The sequence below is a fragment of the Sphaeramia orbicularis genome, chromosome 17 (assembly GCF_902148855.1).
Source record: "Sphaeramia orbicularis chromosome 17, fSphaOr1.1, whole genome shotgun sequence".
Taxonomy (NCBI): Eukaryota; Metazoa; Chordata; class Actinopteri; order Kurtiformes; family Apogonidae; genus Sphaeramia; species Sphaeramia orbicularis.
Window position 1 is genome coordinate 19,527,850 of NC_043973.1, and position 15,968 is coordinate 19,543,817.

At 40.8% G+C, this 15,968-nt stretch overlaps 1 protein-coding gene across 2 annotated transcripts in view; it reads right to left on the minus strand.

The window, feature by feature from the left end:
- Positions 1-3,459: 3,459 nt before the first annotated feature.
- The window catches only part of LOC115436924 (ephrin type-A receptor 3-like), a 127,715-nt gene continuing 115,206 nt past the window's right edge, over positions 3,460-15,968 (minus strand). Inside the window, exons 15-19 of one of the 2 annotated variants that reach the window (XM_030159928.1) lie at positions 12,802-13,011; positions 10,765-10,914; positions 8,622-8,815; positions 6,820-6,957; positions 3,460-6,635 (exon numbers count right to left, since the gene is read on the minus strand). In XM_030159928.1, the coding sequence (XP_030015788.1) occupies positions 6,536-6,635; positions 6,820-6,957; positions 8,622-8,815; positions 10,765-10,914; positions 12,802-13,011 (792 nt within the window). In that variant the 3' untranslated portion in view covers positions 3,460-6,535. Of the gene's footprint in view, positions 6,636-6,819; positions 6,961-8,621; positions 8,816-10,764; positions 10,915-12,801; positions 13,012-15,968 lie in introns of both variants that reach the window. The other variant, XM_030159927.1, reaches the window with a different exon arrangement.

A 15,968-nucleotide genomic window follows, 5' to 3' on the forward strand; every position in this document is an offset into this window, starting at 1 on the left:
GTTCACATCTGCTCGCCGCCGTTAGCTAATGTCAAAAAACAACCACTTTCTTACTTTGCATAAGCGCACAAGCACAAGCAAACCTTCCATATTGAATCTCTGGTGTTGTATCAGCAGGATCTGTCGTTATATCTATAGTAAATGTTTAGGTTTCTTTACACGATGATCCATTTATGCTGAACTTTGTGAGAAAGCAGATTGTTGTGAATCCATCTTCACTCCCACCATCACGACATATGCTCTTCTGACGTGAAAAAAGATGAAAATGATAAAGAGCAAAAGCAGGATGATGAAAGTGGTATGTAGATGCTCAGAATAGACCCATTGATGTTACAGAAAACAGTGCTGTAAACCATGGAAACATGTATTTTTCAGCTGAAAAGACATTACAGACTGCCCAGAGATGACCACATCTTGGACGGGCTGTATAATGCAGATGATGAGTTACAAGTCCGCTGAGTTTCTGCATCTCCGTTTGGTTTAAAAAACATTTCCAATGGATCCACCGACATTAAAACAGCATTCCCTGAGCCCAGCCTCACCGCATACAGGAGGGTGATGTGGTTTCCAGGCTCTTCCCAGTAACATCAAAGCTTGATTGATGGCACTTGAAGAGTTGCCTTTTGATTATAGTGGATAGGAAACACACATAAACACATAGGGCATACAAAAGAACAGGCATGTCTCTGTCACACGTACACACAAAGACACACAGGCAACAATCGTGCAATATACTGCAATCAGCTGTTAGAGCTGCAGAACTACTGTACCGAAGGTGTGTGTTTTTCTGGGGAGGAGCACATTAGCGGTAAATTAAAATAAATTGAGATCACCGAGACCCGGGAAAACATGGAGCATATGTTTATCCGTTCGGGTAAATTATAGAAGAGCAAATGGGCTACGTTGCCGCCGCGTTTGTTCTAAATTTAGATCTTCACTCTGTCGATAAAGAGCATGATTTGGGTCCCTCTTAAGTCATCCAAAAGCAGTTCAGCATGTCATGTCTGCCAGGCATTAAACTGTGATTTACACATCTGTGAGGGATTATGTGGTCAATATTATCTCAGTCCCCCTAACCCTTCCAAGTTTTTCTTCACCTTTTTTTTTTTTTTTTTTTTAAACTCAAACACCGTCTCCTCCACTTTTCCCCTCGTCGTCTGTTTGCTCCTGCTCCGTTTCTGAATCTGCTACAGATTAAAGGTGGTGAAAAGACGTCCAAAACAGACTTTATTATTGCTGGTTGTTGTTTTCTGGTTACCTATTTGACTTGGATATGACAATATGTGAAAATGCTTTTTTTTTTTCTTTGTTTCTCTCATTTGATGCCAGTGAGGAAATTATGTCAGTCTGTGTGATGTGACGGAGGAAACCGGATCATAATGAACATTAAACAAACACTAAGAATGTTTCCACTGACAATGAGAACCAGGTGTGTTATCTCTTTTCTTTTTTCACTGTTAAGTCTTCTCTCTTTTTCTCTCATCTGTCCCAACAAAAAACTACATGGATCAAATCACAGCTCTGCCAACATCCATTTTCCAGTTCCACCTCATGCACGAAGACACACACACACACACACACACACACACAGAGACCATGATGCAGGCATACACACAGGGTGGCGTCTCATTCCTGTGGCTGATGGGAGCAGGCATGATGGGAGTGAGGCATATAATGTGATTTATAGAGCTAGGCTCACTTTTCAAATTCAATCAGGAACTTTGATTACTGATGAAAATTTGAGACAGGAAATCACTTTGATAGCAAACTAAAACCTCATGAGACAGAAAAGCAGTGATGTGTGCATGTGTGTGTGCGGACGAGGGAAACACGGAGCCCGTCTGAGCTCACCATATTTGATTAAAGAGGGCACACGCAAGGCAATCAAAGCGACAAAGCAGGAACTTTGGTAAATTTAACCAATGACTGATGAAATTTTACTTGAGTTTAGATTTTATCTGTCTTTTCTGTCTGTAGCCCTGATACTCACACCGCTCACATCATGCATTAATAATACACACACCCACACACACGTATACACATATGGCTGACCCTGCAGAGGTCACTGTGGATCTATGCCTGCTTGGTCTCTTGTGTTATTTTAATGTCTGCTGTTGCACATGAGGGGACACTCAAGCCCACACCTGACAGCATGACAGAGGGCCCCAATTACCATCCCCATGGGAGTGTGTATGTTGGGGAGAGGGTTAGAAATGAAGCACAGAACGAAATACGGGACACGAGGGTGCTTGTCCATACATGTGATACAAACATGACAGGCTCATCAGTCACCAGTGGCCTTTTAAAGTGTTCTCCATAGGGACACCTGACCTTTTCACATGATGCCAATAGCAGATGTATGATGAATCAATCGCCTAAGCCTCTGGCTCCCAGTAGCCTCCATGTTACCCGGAGTAAATACGTGGGATGACATTTTCTACGTTCAGAAACCTAGAGATAAAAAACCCCCAAAGTTATGGATTGGCCTTTGATGGTAAAAGGAAACCCAGTGGTGATGGCTGTGAGACAGAAAGAAGCAATTGACCTCAAAGAGTGAGCTGCATGTGGAGGAAACTTTTGGATGGATGGTTGGATGGATAGACGGATGGAGGTAGGGGAAATTAGAAAGCTGCGCGAAGAGAAAAAAAGCAAGGAGAGGGGAGATAATGGGGAAGTCGAGGTCAGAGAAGTAGTCACAACCTTTCTGTCTGTCTGCGCAAGATGGATAGGAAGGGATGGGGGGAAAAATGGGGATGCATGAGGCCAGCAGAAAGATTAAGAGGAGGGCAGTAGGAGAAGATAGACACTGAGGAAATGGAGAATAGGCCCTGAATTTTGGTATTTCTAGCCCTGTGTGTGTGTGTGTGTGTGTGTGTGTGTATGTGAAAGCGAGAAACACGGCGCAAGTGAGCGATAGGGGAATATGGAGCCTAATATGATGGGCTAAATGAGGTGTAATGGCGGTAACATAGAGTGACGGCAACTGGGCCAGTGCATTAAGGGGTTAACCAAGGCCAGGAGTCACTGACCTCCCCACTCCCCTGAGAGAAGATTATCTCTCAGCAAGGAACACACACACACACACACACACACCATACGTACCCTGAAAATGAAGATGTGGTTGCAGCATGGTCATATTTTACCATTGAAGAATGTTATGATGGGAATTTCACCACCACTATCACCATTAAAGCAGAGCTGGGGACAAATGAAACCATCCTAAAATTTCCCAGTTATGCAGTGAATTTCAGTCTCACCGAAACAAAATGCGATACCTTTAGGCTTTGTAGCACCACAGAAAAATAATAAGTCTTCATCATAATACTTTCATGTTGACACACTGTGAATTTTATGCAGTCGTATTCTGTAAAAAACTGTGGTTTGTGTGTATGTGTGACAAAAAAAAAAAAAAACAAACTGTAGAAAATGTGTGAAAGAAAATACATTGCAGGCTTCAGGTGAGAAATTAGAAATATTAGCATATTTATTACAGCAACATGAAAGACATTAGAATGCCTACACCCTTTACAACAAGCAACAAAGAGGAAACTGGCATGAGGACAAATAAGCATTGTTCGGTGGCCAAAGAAAGAGAGAGAAGGATAGAGGAGGAAAGAATCACTCATGGACAATACTGACCGCGTGGGAAATGGAGGACAAACACTGTATTTGAGATCAAGCAAGCCAACCAACAGCTAACCTTGAGAGAGTGAAGAGTGTTACAAAACCTGGGAGTCAAAGGTTGAAATCAAAGTGGGAGATGAATTCAACACACTGGAAGGTGGGAGCGTCCAAGAAGCTTGTGAAAAGGAAGGGACATTATCGCTATTTACCCATATTTTTTCTTGTCCTTTACATTAACCTTAATTTTTTTGCAATTGTGCAACCAAATATATCAAGTCAAGTCAATCACATTTTTCACGAGTGATCATTACGGAAATAAATAAGAATTCATTCATTTTCTGTATCGGATTTTTTTTGGGTCGTCACTTTTATGAGTATTACGCTTTCAAAACAACAAATTACTGACTATTTAGTGAAGGTGCTATTTGAAGCTGTCTCTTGGATTTTACAAAACCAGGGTGTTGATGTGAGGTCATCTTAAAACACAGATAAATACTACCTGTACATACACTTTACTCCTAATATCGCCTCTAGAGGGCAACAGAAAAGAAGAATAGCTCGGCAAATAAGGCATCTAAAAGGCCAGCGGTCAAGGGAAGTCCGCCAGTGTGAAGTCATAGAGTTAGCAAGAGTAGAATGTACTGACACGTTCAGACACTCTGATGCATTTTTGTGTGTGCACGCAAAGTGGTTTGGCAAAGAGTAAACTTTTTTTTTAAACTGTAAATGTGCAGCATTTTGTCTTCTACAAGTGTCATTATTTGAAACAACGGGGCCCAAAAAAAACAAACAAAACAAAACAAAAAAAAACCTAGAAAAGAGACATTTTCTGTCCGCTCTGGCCCCGTCTCCTCACTTTGGCAAACATTGTAAGATTGCATCATAGGCAACAAACTGATAAAGTGTGAATCTACCCTAAAAGTAGGTATGCAACTTAAGCAAGAGGAAAGTCCATTCTACTCATCTAACGCTATGGTACAAACTGCAGTCACTGTCACCTGTCAATCAAAACTGAAGCTTCGCAACCATGCTACATTCCTTAGTTCAGACCGTTAAAACACGCCACTTTGCTCCTGTATGACCTGCCCCTGAACGAGTACTTCAGAAATCTCTTTTTCACAATAAAAGTACATCATAGTCATCATCATCATCATTATCATTACAAACATTCTAACATTGGAATCAACACTGTACATAATTTACACTATGATACAATCATATATACTGTACTTTATGCAACTGTTGGTCCTATAGAGTACCACATATATTAAAACTGGGCTCAGGAATACACTAAAAGCAGGTTCAGTGCTATTAATGCAGTGCACACAAAAGAAGGTCCCATCATATCTTAACTTGTAATTAATATGATAAGAAGCAGTTTGTTTCTGATAAGGGAAAAAAAACAGTGAATCAATTTATTTGCTGTTTACCGTCAACACTGTTTTGTAGATTCACCTTAAGGGTGAAAGTAGGGATGGTTGGAATAGGTTGGCATGACTGATAACTCGAAAGTGACACAGTACAAGACACACAAATCATCTTTTTAGGTAAATTCTCTCTCACATCATGGCACAGCTGAAAATTAACTGTGTATATTGCATCTTGCTGATAAAAGGTCCTTTCATCAAACTGGATATTTGGACAAAACACTGTAATTACTGCGACTGGCCTTGTGTACCAATACAGCCATGGAAACTGATTAAAAGACAGTGTGTTATTGAAATGGTTGGTATGAATGTTTCAAGGTTACCGTACATGGCACAACACTGAAAAAAACAGCTACACGTTCTTAACAGTGTCAACTCTTAACGTGACCTTTGCATCACCTTTTTCTCATCACAAAACACTACAACTTTCTCATCACACCTGAATCACAGGAAGGCAAACTGTTGAGCTGAAATATTCGCAGCAGTGTTACACTTTGAAATCTCGCTATACAATGCTGTTTGGGATAAACTGTCGGTTGTGGAAGAATAAAAATTCCTTAGTGCTAACTGTCGCTTGAGTTTTTGATGTTTTTTTTTTACTTGTACTCGCATATAGTTTCAAGCAGACTAGCACAAATGTGTACGGATCTAACGTCAATGGAAGTGCGAGCAGTCACCGGGGAAGCCCTTGAACTGGTCAAATACACAATTTAAACAAACCATACTTCCATCTACATGACCTAGCAAAATCTACATCCCTCTATCTCTTAAGGTCCAGTTTTTCTGTTCCCCATACCCCACACATTCATCGTTCAACCGGCTCGATCCATTGCTTTCTTTTTACAGAGAGCAATGAAAGGGGCCTTACATGTACTAGGTAATAACTCTTATTAAGTTTGAGCAATATAAACCTCACCATCAATACAAACGTTAGGTCCATTTCTACGGTTGTGGGACACACAGTCCATATAAACATATATCTACACATATACATATCGTCTGACCCTTTTTAAACTCTTTAAGGTGAAAACTCAAAAGGGAAACAAAATGACAGTAAAAACCAACTGTACACCTCACAGACAGTGATGATAATTATATTCTAAGTTGTTGTTTTTTTTGTCATTCTTTTGTTAAAAATCTTTTTTTTTTTCCTTCTTTTGTTGAGCTGATATGATGTGAAATGGTCTGGGATGCTCTAGATGTAGTCTTGTTGTTGGACATGTGTCTCTCTGTTGCTCCGTAATGGTGGCTGTGTTGCTGGAATTCTGAGTGCTAAAGCCGGTAGTGCCCATCAAAGACGGGAATAATGGTGAATCTGCAAGAAGGTGAAGGAGTCAAGCATCCATGTTGTCTCCATCTTGGTGGGTCTCAAAATCAATGGAGGCCCGAGCACAGAGTATCCGTTACAACTTCATTTCAGTGGGGTACTCTTCACAGGAGCATCCATTTTGGCTCTGTCTCAGTGTGTGTTTTTGTGGAAACTGTTATACTTGAACATGCGTCCCCTGGGTTTGCAGGCTCTGCACGCTGGACAAGATCTTCTTCTGGTGTCCGGCCAGAGTCACACCCATCTTAGACAATTCACTGGAGGAAGAAATATAGACATAAATGTTACGTACTGTTGAAATCTTTACATTATCTCATGTCCAAGACGTTTGTATAAATCCAATTCTTTACTTTCAAAGGCCACTCAGATGTCTTTGTACTGACAGTCGTGACCTTTTGAGTTTTTCTTTTAACAACGATAAGAGACACTGGCCCTCTGTACCTGATGCTGATGTAGAGGATTGAGTCCAAGCTGACATATCCAGAGCTGGAAAAGTTATCCTTGTACTGGCCCATCTTGATGGCCTCCAACCACTCATCCACTGTGCTCACACTGAACTCTGGGGTGGATGGATCCTCCCTGCTGGAAACAATGCACACTCATAATTTAGTGAAGTTTTGGCCAATTGAGCGCCTAACAGTTTGTGAAAATGATTTATTTACAAACATACCTCTTATTAGGGCATTCATAATAATAAAAACTGCATGCTGCACGCTTGGGAAGCTAGTTAAAGCTCATTTATGGTGCTTGAATCAGGCAGAATAGTTTTAATTTTGCAACAACCGCAGAATAAATAAATCCACAGAGAAAAGAAAATAGAAACTGCACAGATTGGTCATTAATGGTAAGTGTGATTGATGATCCTGCCTTATTTAAGTCCACATTGCTTCTTGTGGAAATATTTGATTTGTTTCACCTTGTATTTATCTGCTTGCTGTTGCTATAAATTGTTATAAATTATCTGTGTGTTTATTCATTTGCATGCCCAAGATTAGTGTCGCCTGGGACACACTGTTTACCACTCCCGTGCAGTCGCATTACCTGTCGATTTTCATTTCGGCAACCCTGTTAAGAGACTGGAGCGGCCAAACTGGCTTTGTGTCAAACATTGCAGGGCAGCGCGTTATTTATAAAATAGAACAGACGCCTATTTTCACACGAGGTAAGTGGATCATGGCAAAAATAGAAAAGCCAGAGAAAAGCCCTAATGATAGTCATATTCATATCATATCATCAATATTCTACATAACTGAGACCTTTTACTATGGTTTCAAAGTCTAGACACATCTGGATGTGTAACAGACTATTCCAGTGTGTTCTCTCCCTCTGTCTGTCTGTCATGGTCATAAATAACTCTGTGGTTCAAATGATCGGTGTACTTTTATCCTTTCTCTTTTTTAGCTCTTGTTATACCTATCTTAAATACCTATTTCCACTATGTTTTTTATTGTGACTACCAAGGAAGATCCTGCTAAATTGTTTCTCATTGCATTGCAACATTGACAATATTCTATTCTGTTCAAGGCTGAATGATAATCATGTGACTGCTTGAGGTTGAAATGAAATATTTGTATTTATGTAGCAGCGCAGTGGCTAAGACATCACAGATGTATTCTAGGTATTAGTATCATGCATGTGCAGAACTAGTTGCATATACTTACATTGAACATACTCCTACAGACAGTACTGCTTGTAATTCAGCCCACGTTTTTCAACATCTACTAAACTAGTGTATAAGACTCCTCTTTGGACACTTTACATTGTCTCTGCAGGGTATAGGTCTTTCATCTCAGTGCTTTTGAGCTCATATTGCCTCATTCCTTGTTCTGGGACTCTTCTTTTCTCTCTTTAGAGCGTCTTTTGTATACTATGAAGTGGACTGAGACATCTTCTCTTGCACATTCTGTATGCAGGTCTGGCTGTGAACATTAGCCAGAGCAAATGCCAAAGTAAGTCAAGTGAAATATAAATGTAAATATATATATATATTTATATTCTGTGGATGTGTGCAATACAACTCCTTGGAGATATTGAATTCTGCCAGTTCACTATCCTGTGTTTGTATCTTCTTGCTAACAGAAATGATTCAATGTAATTTTCAACACTGAATGTAGATTTAAAGCAGTGCCTGTATCTTAAATTCATGCCTCATCCTGTATTCAAACCCATTTATTATAGGACTACACTGGGTCGATCAGTAAAAGTGAATTTAAAATTCTGATTCAATGTTTCCCTCTACTCACCATGCTGAGCTGTTGGCCAGGTCTCTGAGGCTGGCTGGGTTTCTGATGAGTTTGTCCAGGATTGTGACAATCTGTCCAAACTTTGGCCTGTCGCTGCGACCTTTCTCCCAGCAGTCCAGCATGAGCTGGTGCAACACCACAGGACAGTCCATCGGGGCAGGAAGACGGTAACCCTCGTCTATTGCTTTGATCACCTGCAAGGACAGAGAACCGAGCACTATGATTAATACAAGAGAGGGAGATGAAATGTGCAGGAAAATTATCTTAATTATCTGATTCAGAGGAATGATCTCAGCTGTTACAGGATGAAGACTAAGCTGTGAAGGACGAAGGGGAGTCAGGGGAACTTCTGTCAGATCCTTGTATTTACTGATACTGAGCCCATTTACATAACCGTAAAAATTCGATGACTGGAAGTAATCAGATAATTGTTATAATTGGATCTGATGCGTTTACATGCACTTCAGAAATGTGATAATGGAAAACTCCTAGTTTAGATGTTTCAGTCCATTATTGGATTTCAAGTGCATATGTAAGTAGCTATGTTAGACTCGAACCTCTTGTTATTGTCTTCCGCTCACGTATGACTACATCACAATTTTTACCTCCGCCACGAAGGTTATGTTTTTGACGGTGTTGGTTTGTCTGTCTGTCTGTGTGCAAGATAACTCAAAAAGTTATTGACAGATTTGGATGAAAATTTCAGGAACAAATGATTAAATTTTGGTGGTGATTGGGGGGGGGGGGGGTGTGTGATCTGCCTTGCCGGAGTTCTGTGCTCACCGAGTGCTTTTCTAGTTTTTGTTTGTTTTCCACATGCACAAATGTAAAAGAACAAAATAAATCAGATCAACACGTATACATGCATGACAACATCTGAGAACTGGGGAGAAATCTAGGTGTGTTAATCCCATTTCACATAATCAGATTGTGCTGTTTGCATGATCACTTGAATAATCTGATAACCAGAAATCAGATACTGATTGGAGTTTTAGTGTACATGTAAACGGCCTCACTGTCTCCCCATCTTTTCCCATAAGGCCGTGGCAGCACAGAGATTGACACACCAACACTCTATCATCTATCTACCACAGTTAAAATCCCCTGTGTTCTTTGTCACCTTTGCCAAATAGTCCAACCTCACATGATAAAATGTTTCTGGAGTCCTCTCCTTCACTTCCACCACACTTGGCTCAGTATACTCTTCACTCACTACCTCCTGGTCTCTGCTGATGACCTGGTTCCACTTATCCAGAACCCTCATCCAACCTGCTGACACTTCCACTAACAAAAAGATAAAGCCTATTGACCTGCCCTTACCACTGTAGCCTGACTGGTCTGAATCTGTACAAGGGTCACCGCTCACTCAGCTCTGGCAATTTCAGATGTAAGCTCCCCAATGTGGTAGTTTTTTTGCCATCTTTATCATCATACATCATGCATTAAATTAGGCAGTTACAGATAAATCATGTAGTCTTACTATACAAATAGTGAAAAATAAGATCTATGTCATGTCTTCTTAAAATATGTAATTTATGAGCACATGTATAGAAATACAAATGAGATAAATAAAATGACTGCAACTTGATTTTCATCTCCAAATCAACAAATAAAAGGCAACAGAAATGGTAGATGTCTTTCTTTCTCACCTTTATATAATTAAACTAGAAGCACTCGGAGAGTGCAGACCTCCGCCAAGGCTGATCAGTGGGCCCCCCCATGGGCCCCCCCCACCCCCGATCACCCCCAAAAGTTAATAATTTCTTCCTTATCCCATTTCCAACAAACCCTGAAAATTTCATCAAAATCTGTCCATAACTTTTTGAGTTATGTTGCACACTAACGGACAGACAAACAAACAGACAGACAAACAAACCCTGGCAAAAACATAACCTCCTTGGCGGAGGTAAAAATAACATTTCATTTGAACATATCAGTTGTCTCTTTTCTTATTCTTATCATTCATGTTCTGTCATTAAGAAAAACTATACAAGTTAAATGTAAAAAGTGCTTCATAAATGTTGTTTCTGACCATGAAAAAGTAAAAAAAAACTGAGCTCCCCTGAAAGCCATGGTATAGTTCACATACTGACAACAGATTTCTGTAATGTAACTGGATGTTACGTATGTGTTGGTGACTCACATCCTGGTTGGACATCTCCCAGTACGGTCTCTCTCCATATGAAATCACCTCCCACATTACGATACCGTAACTCCACACATCGCTGGCTGAGGTGAACTTCCTGTAGGCGATGGCCTCTGGGGCCGTCCATCTGATGGGGATCTTCCCTCCCTGTAGATGGTTGTGGAAACAGTTAACATATTTTCAGTATATCCAATGGGCGCTGCTTTACGGTATCTGTGTATAACAGTGTAAATATTTAAAGCGTGTTTTGTTTGTAGGTTACTGCATGAGAACTTTAATAAATCATAATATACTGTAGAAATGACAGAGATAAGACGGCGCCTGCAGAGAAATAGTGCAGCACTTCCATAAAGTGCAGAGCAGGTGAGACAATATACCAACTTAACAAAACAGCACTTCTCTCTAATACGCTCACAAGGGAGGGATACTTTTGGCCCAGTGTTTCTTCTTGCACTTGTCTTTCTTCTGCCATCAGTTTTCTTATTATTCTTTCATGCTGCTCAACTGCATCCCTTTGTTGTTGTTGCACAGATCAAAAGAATCCCATAAAGCCTACTGTATAGACACAATATGCAGCCACATACCCCCGCCCTCTCCCCTCTCCCCTGCTCTAACACACACATGCAGTGTTTGCGCGCTGTACCTCTATAGGGTTGGCTTCAGCTTTTTAACATGCTGCAGCTGCCTCTGCACCACCTAGCATCCCCCATCTCTGCTTGGTCAAAGTCAAATAAAAGACAAAGCTGCCAAGTCACTCGGCACTGTACTTTTGTTTCCACCACCCCCTGTCCACCCCTACCCCATCTTCTTTTTCCTCTTAACTGCTCTCACTGGATCCTTCCCCCTGCCTTCTCTTATTCTGCCTCCCTCTCAGCATCCCTCGATCTCAGTCTTATTTGATATCCTCTCCTCTCTTTCTGTCTTTTCCCCATCTCCGCCTCGGCCTCCCCCCAATGCCTGCAGCTCTCCATCTAGGTCTCCTGACATCAGTGCGTGTGTGTGTGTGTGTGTGTGTGTGTGTGTGTATGTGATTGCAATAGAGCAGTCAGCGGCTGATACACTCCTCCCAGGGCAATGCTAATGCCATATTAAAAATAACATCCCCAACACTTCCTATGAATATGAATAATGCCATATCCTTGTGGGCATTTTAGATGAGTTACTCCACAGTGGTTTAACTCACTGACGTTTGAGTTTCTTCAGTCTTCAGTCTGTGCTCTGTGAGTGGATGCTGATGTTGGCTTTGGTATTTTAATCTGACTATATTTGGGCAAAATGGGAGGTGGAGGAGGAGTTTGTGTGTATTTGTTTGAATGTATAATCGCAGTTTTCATTAGGACTAGGCATCCTCAGATCAGTATCACATTAAGATCTCCTTGAGATCTGGGATTGGTTTTATATATATACACTGTATATATTTATTTATATATGAAAATATAAAAAAATACATCCGCTTTGGGTTTGATGGAATTTCCAGGGGTCATTTATTTAGAGACCAGCATATTAAAAAAATCCGTATTATAATTATCTGGTCCCTTATCACACTTCATATTCTACATTTTTATATATCTGATCAAATCAGTTAATTTAATAATGTGTTTCTTTGGCTCTGATGCGGCTGCTTACCACTGAGCTACACTGCTTTCTGCACCATGATCTCATGCTGCTGAACTGGGACTACTAATTGAGACACAATTAGTGTTCAGTACAAATTTATGTGTATTTATTGTTTCTTTATAAAACTTCAGGGAGCTATTTCAGTTCACTTCATAAGAAAAGCGGCTTGGAGCTCTGTGCGCTTTTGTTTTAAGATGATGTTGGAAAGTTCTCTTTTAATTAAACATATATATGCTTAAGGGCACTTCAAGAAAGTTTTGTGTTGGGGTTTATGTTATAAATTTCTGAAGGAAGGTTTTCATTTTTTATGCAAATGTATGCTGGTTAAAACACTCCATCTCCTTAATTGCTTACAGTCATTATGATAATATATATACTGGCAGTTCATTCCAACCACAGCCTGTAATAGTGTCTTACCCTTGTGGTGTAGGCAGCCTCTGGGTCGTCCTCCAGAACCCGACTCAGGCCAAAGTCGGACACCTTACACACCAGGTTGCTGTTGACCAGGATGTTCCGAGCAGCCAGGTCTCTGTGAACGTAGCTCATGTCTGACAGGTACTTCATACCAGAGGCGATGCCACGCAGCATGCCGACCAGCTGGATCACTGTAAACTGGCCGTCATGTTTCTGGACGACAGGGAGGATAATGAATTAATGCAACGCACACACAGGGTAAAAATGCTGACATTAAGCTGCAGCGGGGTGACATAGTGATTAAGGCCGGGTGTTTTAACAACCTCAGCTGGAAGTGAAGGTTTAGGCCAGGATTCAAGAGTCTGTAATGGTATGAATCCACACTTCTGAAGTGTCCCTGAGCAAGACTTTGAATCCCTTCCAGCTCCTGCTAACCCTGGGCATTGACCTCTCTGTGGAGGGCAGCAAGCAAAAGATGAATTTCTCCGACCAGGGATCAATGGAGGATCAGTAAAAAAAATCCTACTTGAAGAGGATTGGATCTGACAGAGCAGGCAAAACTTTCCTCTCAGCTGCTAACCGTGTGCCCAAGCAGAGCTCACTAGATTCCAGATTTGAGCTGTCTTTGGCACAGAGCAGAGCTTGCTGATCGATGACGGTCCAGCTCACCTTCCCTTGCCAATTATTTCTGCCCTGGGCCAACGGTCCCCGTTAAAAACCTATCCGTGTTATCGGTCACCCTCTCTCCTTTATATCATCTCTTCCTTCTGTCTCTTTGTCCTCTCCATTCATCTCTGTCTCTACTCAGTCTCAGTCTCAGTATTACTTTGATACAGTCTCCATTTATCTATCTATCTCCCCTCATCTTTCTGCATCTGTGCACCCTCTCCTCCTTCTCTACTTCTTTCTCTCTTTCTCTCTCCCTAGGCAGCTGTGGAGTAAGTTAATTAGCCGGTGGTTTTGTGAGATGCTGATTGATTGGACTGTCTAACAAACCTACAGACTTCCTCTATCAATCTGCCCACCACACTGGACTGCCAGGAAGGGGGAGGAGAGGGTGGGGAGGGCTGAGACCGATAGAGTAGACAAATGCAGGGCACAGAGGTTAGACAAGGAGATGAATGAGACAGATGACAAAGGTAAAGATGGAAAATGAGATTCTTTTTCTGCAAATTTTAGCTTATTACCGCTGTCAAAGTATAAAAGAGGAAACTTGGAGAACAGAATGATAGAACATCTGAATAGAGGGGACACTGCCTGAAAAGAGCTTCGCTGACAGAAGAGTGGTTTTGTTAGTTCTGAGGGACAGCTGCTTAATAAACGTCCGGTATAATTAAAGACACATATGGATGCCGGTAGCACGGACGAGCTGTAAAAACCCATGAAACTATTTCCATAATTATATTGAGCCGCTGCGGACCCTCTTTACGACTCCTTCTCACAAACCATCACGTAACAGACAGCATGCGTGTGTGTCTGTGTGTGTTTGCCTGTGCGACTGTGTGTTTCAGTATGATATTCTTTAGCCATTTTCATCTGTCAGATTTCATTTCATTTTGCTTCAGTGTTGCTGATGGGATTGGTGTCTATTTAGCAATGGGCCTATCATCACCGGCTTAATGGCTTTGGAGCACTGCAGTGATTTTACTGGCTGACAAACAGCTCTGAATATGAGTCAGGGGGACTTTGAATATGAGACATACTGGGCCTGCAAAATTGTATTCATCAAGGTTATACAAAAATGTGCTTCTTTCACAACATATTTTCAACAGGTTTCATTAGTTTTAATTTAGAACATTATATTTTTCTCCCCTGCATGTGATACTGAATAAGCAGTAAGACACGTTTGTAATATTCTAAGAAATGCTCCAAATTTCCCGTTAATTAAAAAAAAAAAGTGAGACTTCTAAGGTTAACTTAATATGACTCCAGCTTTGTGATGTTTCAGGTTTAAAGGACTAATTCCCCCGGGACATTCATTCGGTTAATGGCATATTGAGTGACAGACTCATCTAAATTGTCATTTTGTCGATTTCAATAACAAAGCAAAACTTCCGCAGCCCTTCTTTGATTTTAAAATCTGTTCACTGACAAAAGTTTGGTTCTAACCTTGAGTAAGATGTCGTCTTTTCAGGATTTACTTCTTTTTTTTTTTTTCATACTATAACTGGATCCGACTTTGAAACCTGGGTCTGTATCCTTTCGAAGGTCATTCTCAGGTTATTTCTGTCTCTGTTTTGATGTCAGCTCTTAACATCCATATGACTGTTTTTTGGTGGTACATTACATCTGATATGAACTATTCACTTTTGTTTCTCTTAAGGGAGCTAAACTGCACACAAAGTAATACACATTATTTTCCTCAATTGCCCATTTGTCAGCAGTCTGCAGTGGGATATGGACACTAAGTGCATTTCAGTAGCAGTATCAAACATCAAGTGATGAAAGTGCAGAGATGGCCCATATTCATCTGGATGTTTCTGTGTTCATCCATTTTTGTTTTCCACAGTTACTATGGCTAACTTTCAGTGGCTTGTGCCTTCTATTTATCTTTTTTGACAGCATGTGTTTTGGAGTCATGATGAATATTTAGGGGGTAAAACAAGTCAGAAGTTCAGACAAGGAGACACTACTTTTTCATCATTTTACTCCGGCTTTCCCTGTATCATTTAATTAAGATTTGTGCATTTGTTTGTTGAAAAAATCATCAAATACATTGTTCTTCCAAGCATGTATTCTGCTGACTTTGACAGACTATTGTCGTCATGCGGCGTTCGGCGTCTACGTCGTCGTCGTCTGCCGTCTGCCGTTGTCTGTCGTCGTCTGTCATCCGTTACAAAACTTTCAATCGTCTTCTTCTCCAAAACTACAATTCCGATTGACTTCAAACTTGGTATACAGCTTCTTTATGATGATGTCAACAAAAATTAGTGAAATTATTTCGATCCGGATCTGATTCTCGATTTGGTGCGACTTTGAAAAATTTCCCCATTATAAGAGATAGGAAGTGGATCGATGCAGTAACTCAGTAAATATGAATGATATCCAGTGTAAATTTCCACAGTCCAGCCCTGATGGGGAGATGACCAAAACATAATGGCCACATGCTGATCAGGATCTTCTTCTGGATTAATTTGCGGAAAATTTAACATGGACTCTTATGGGGAAAA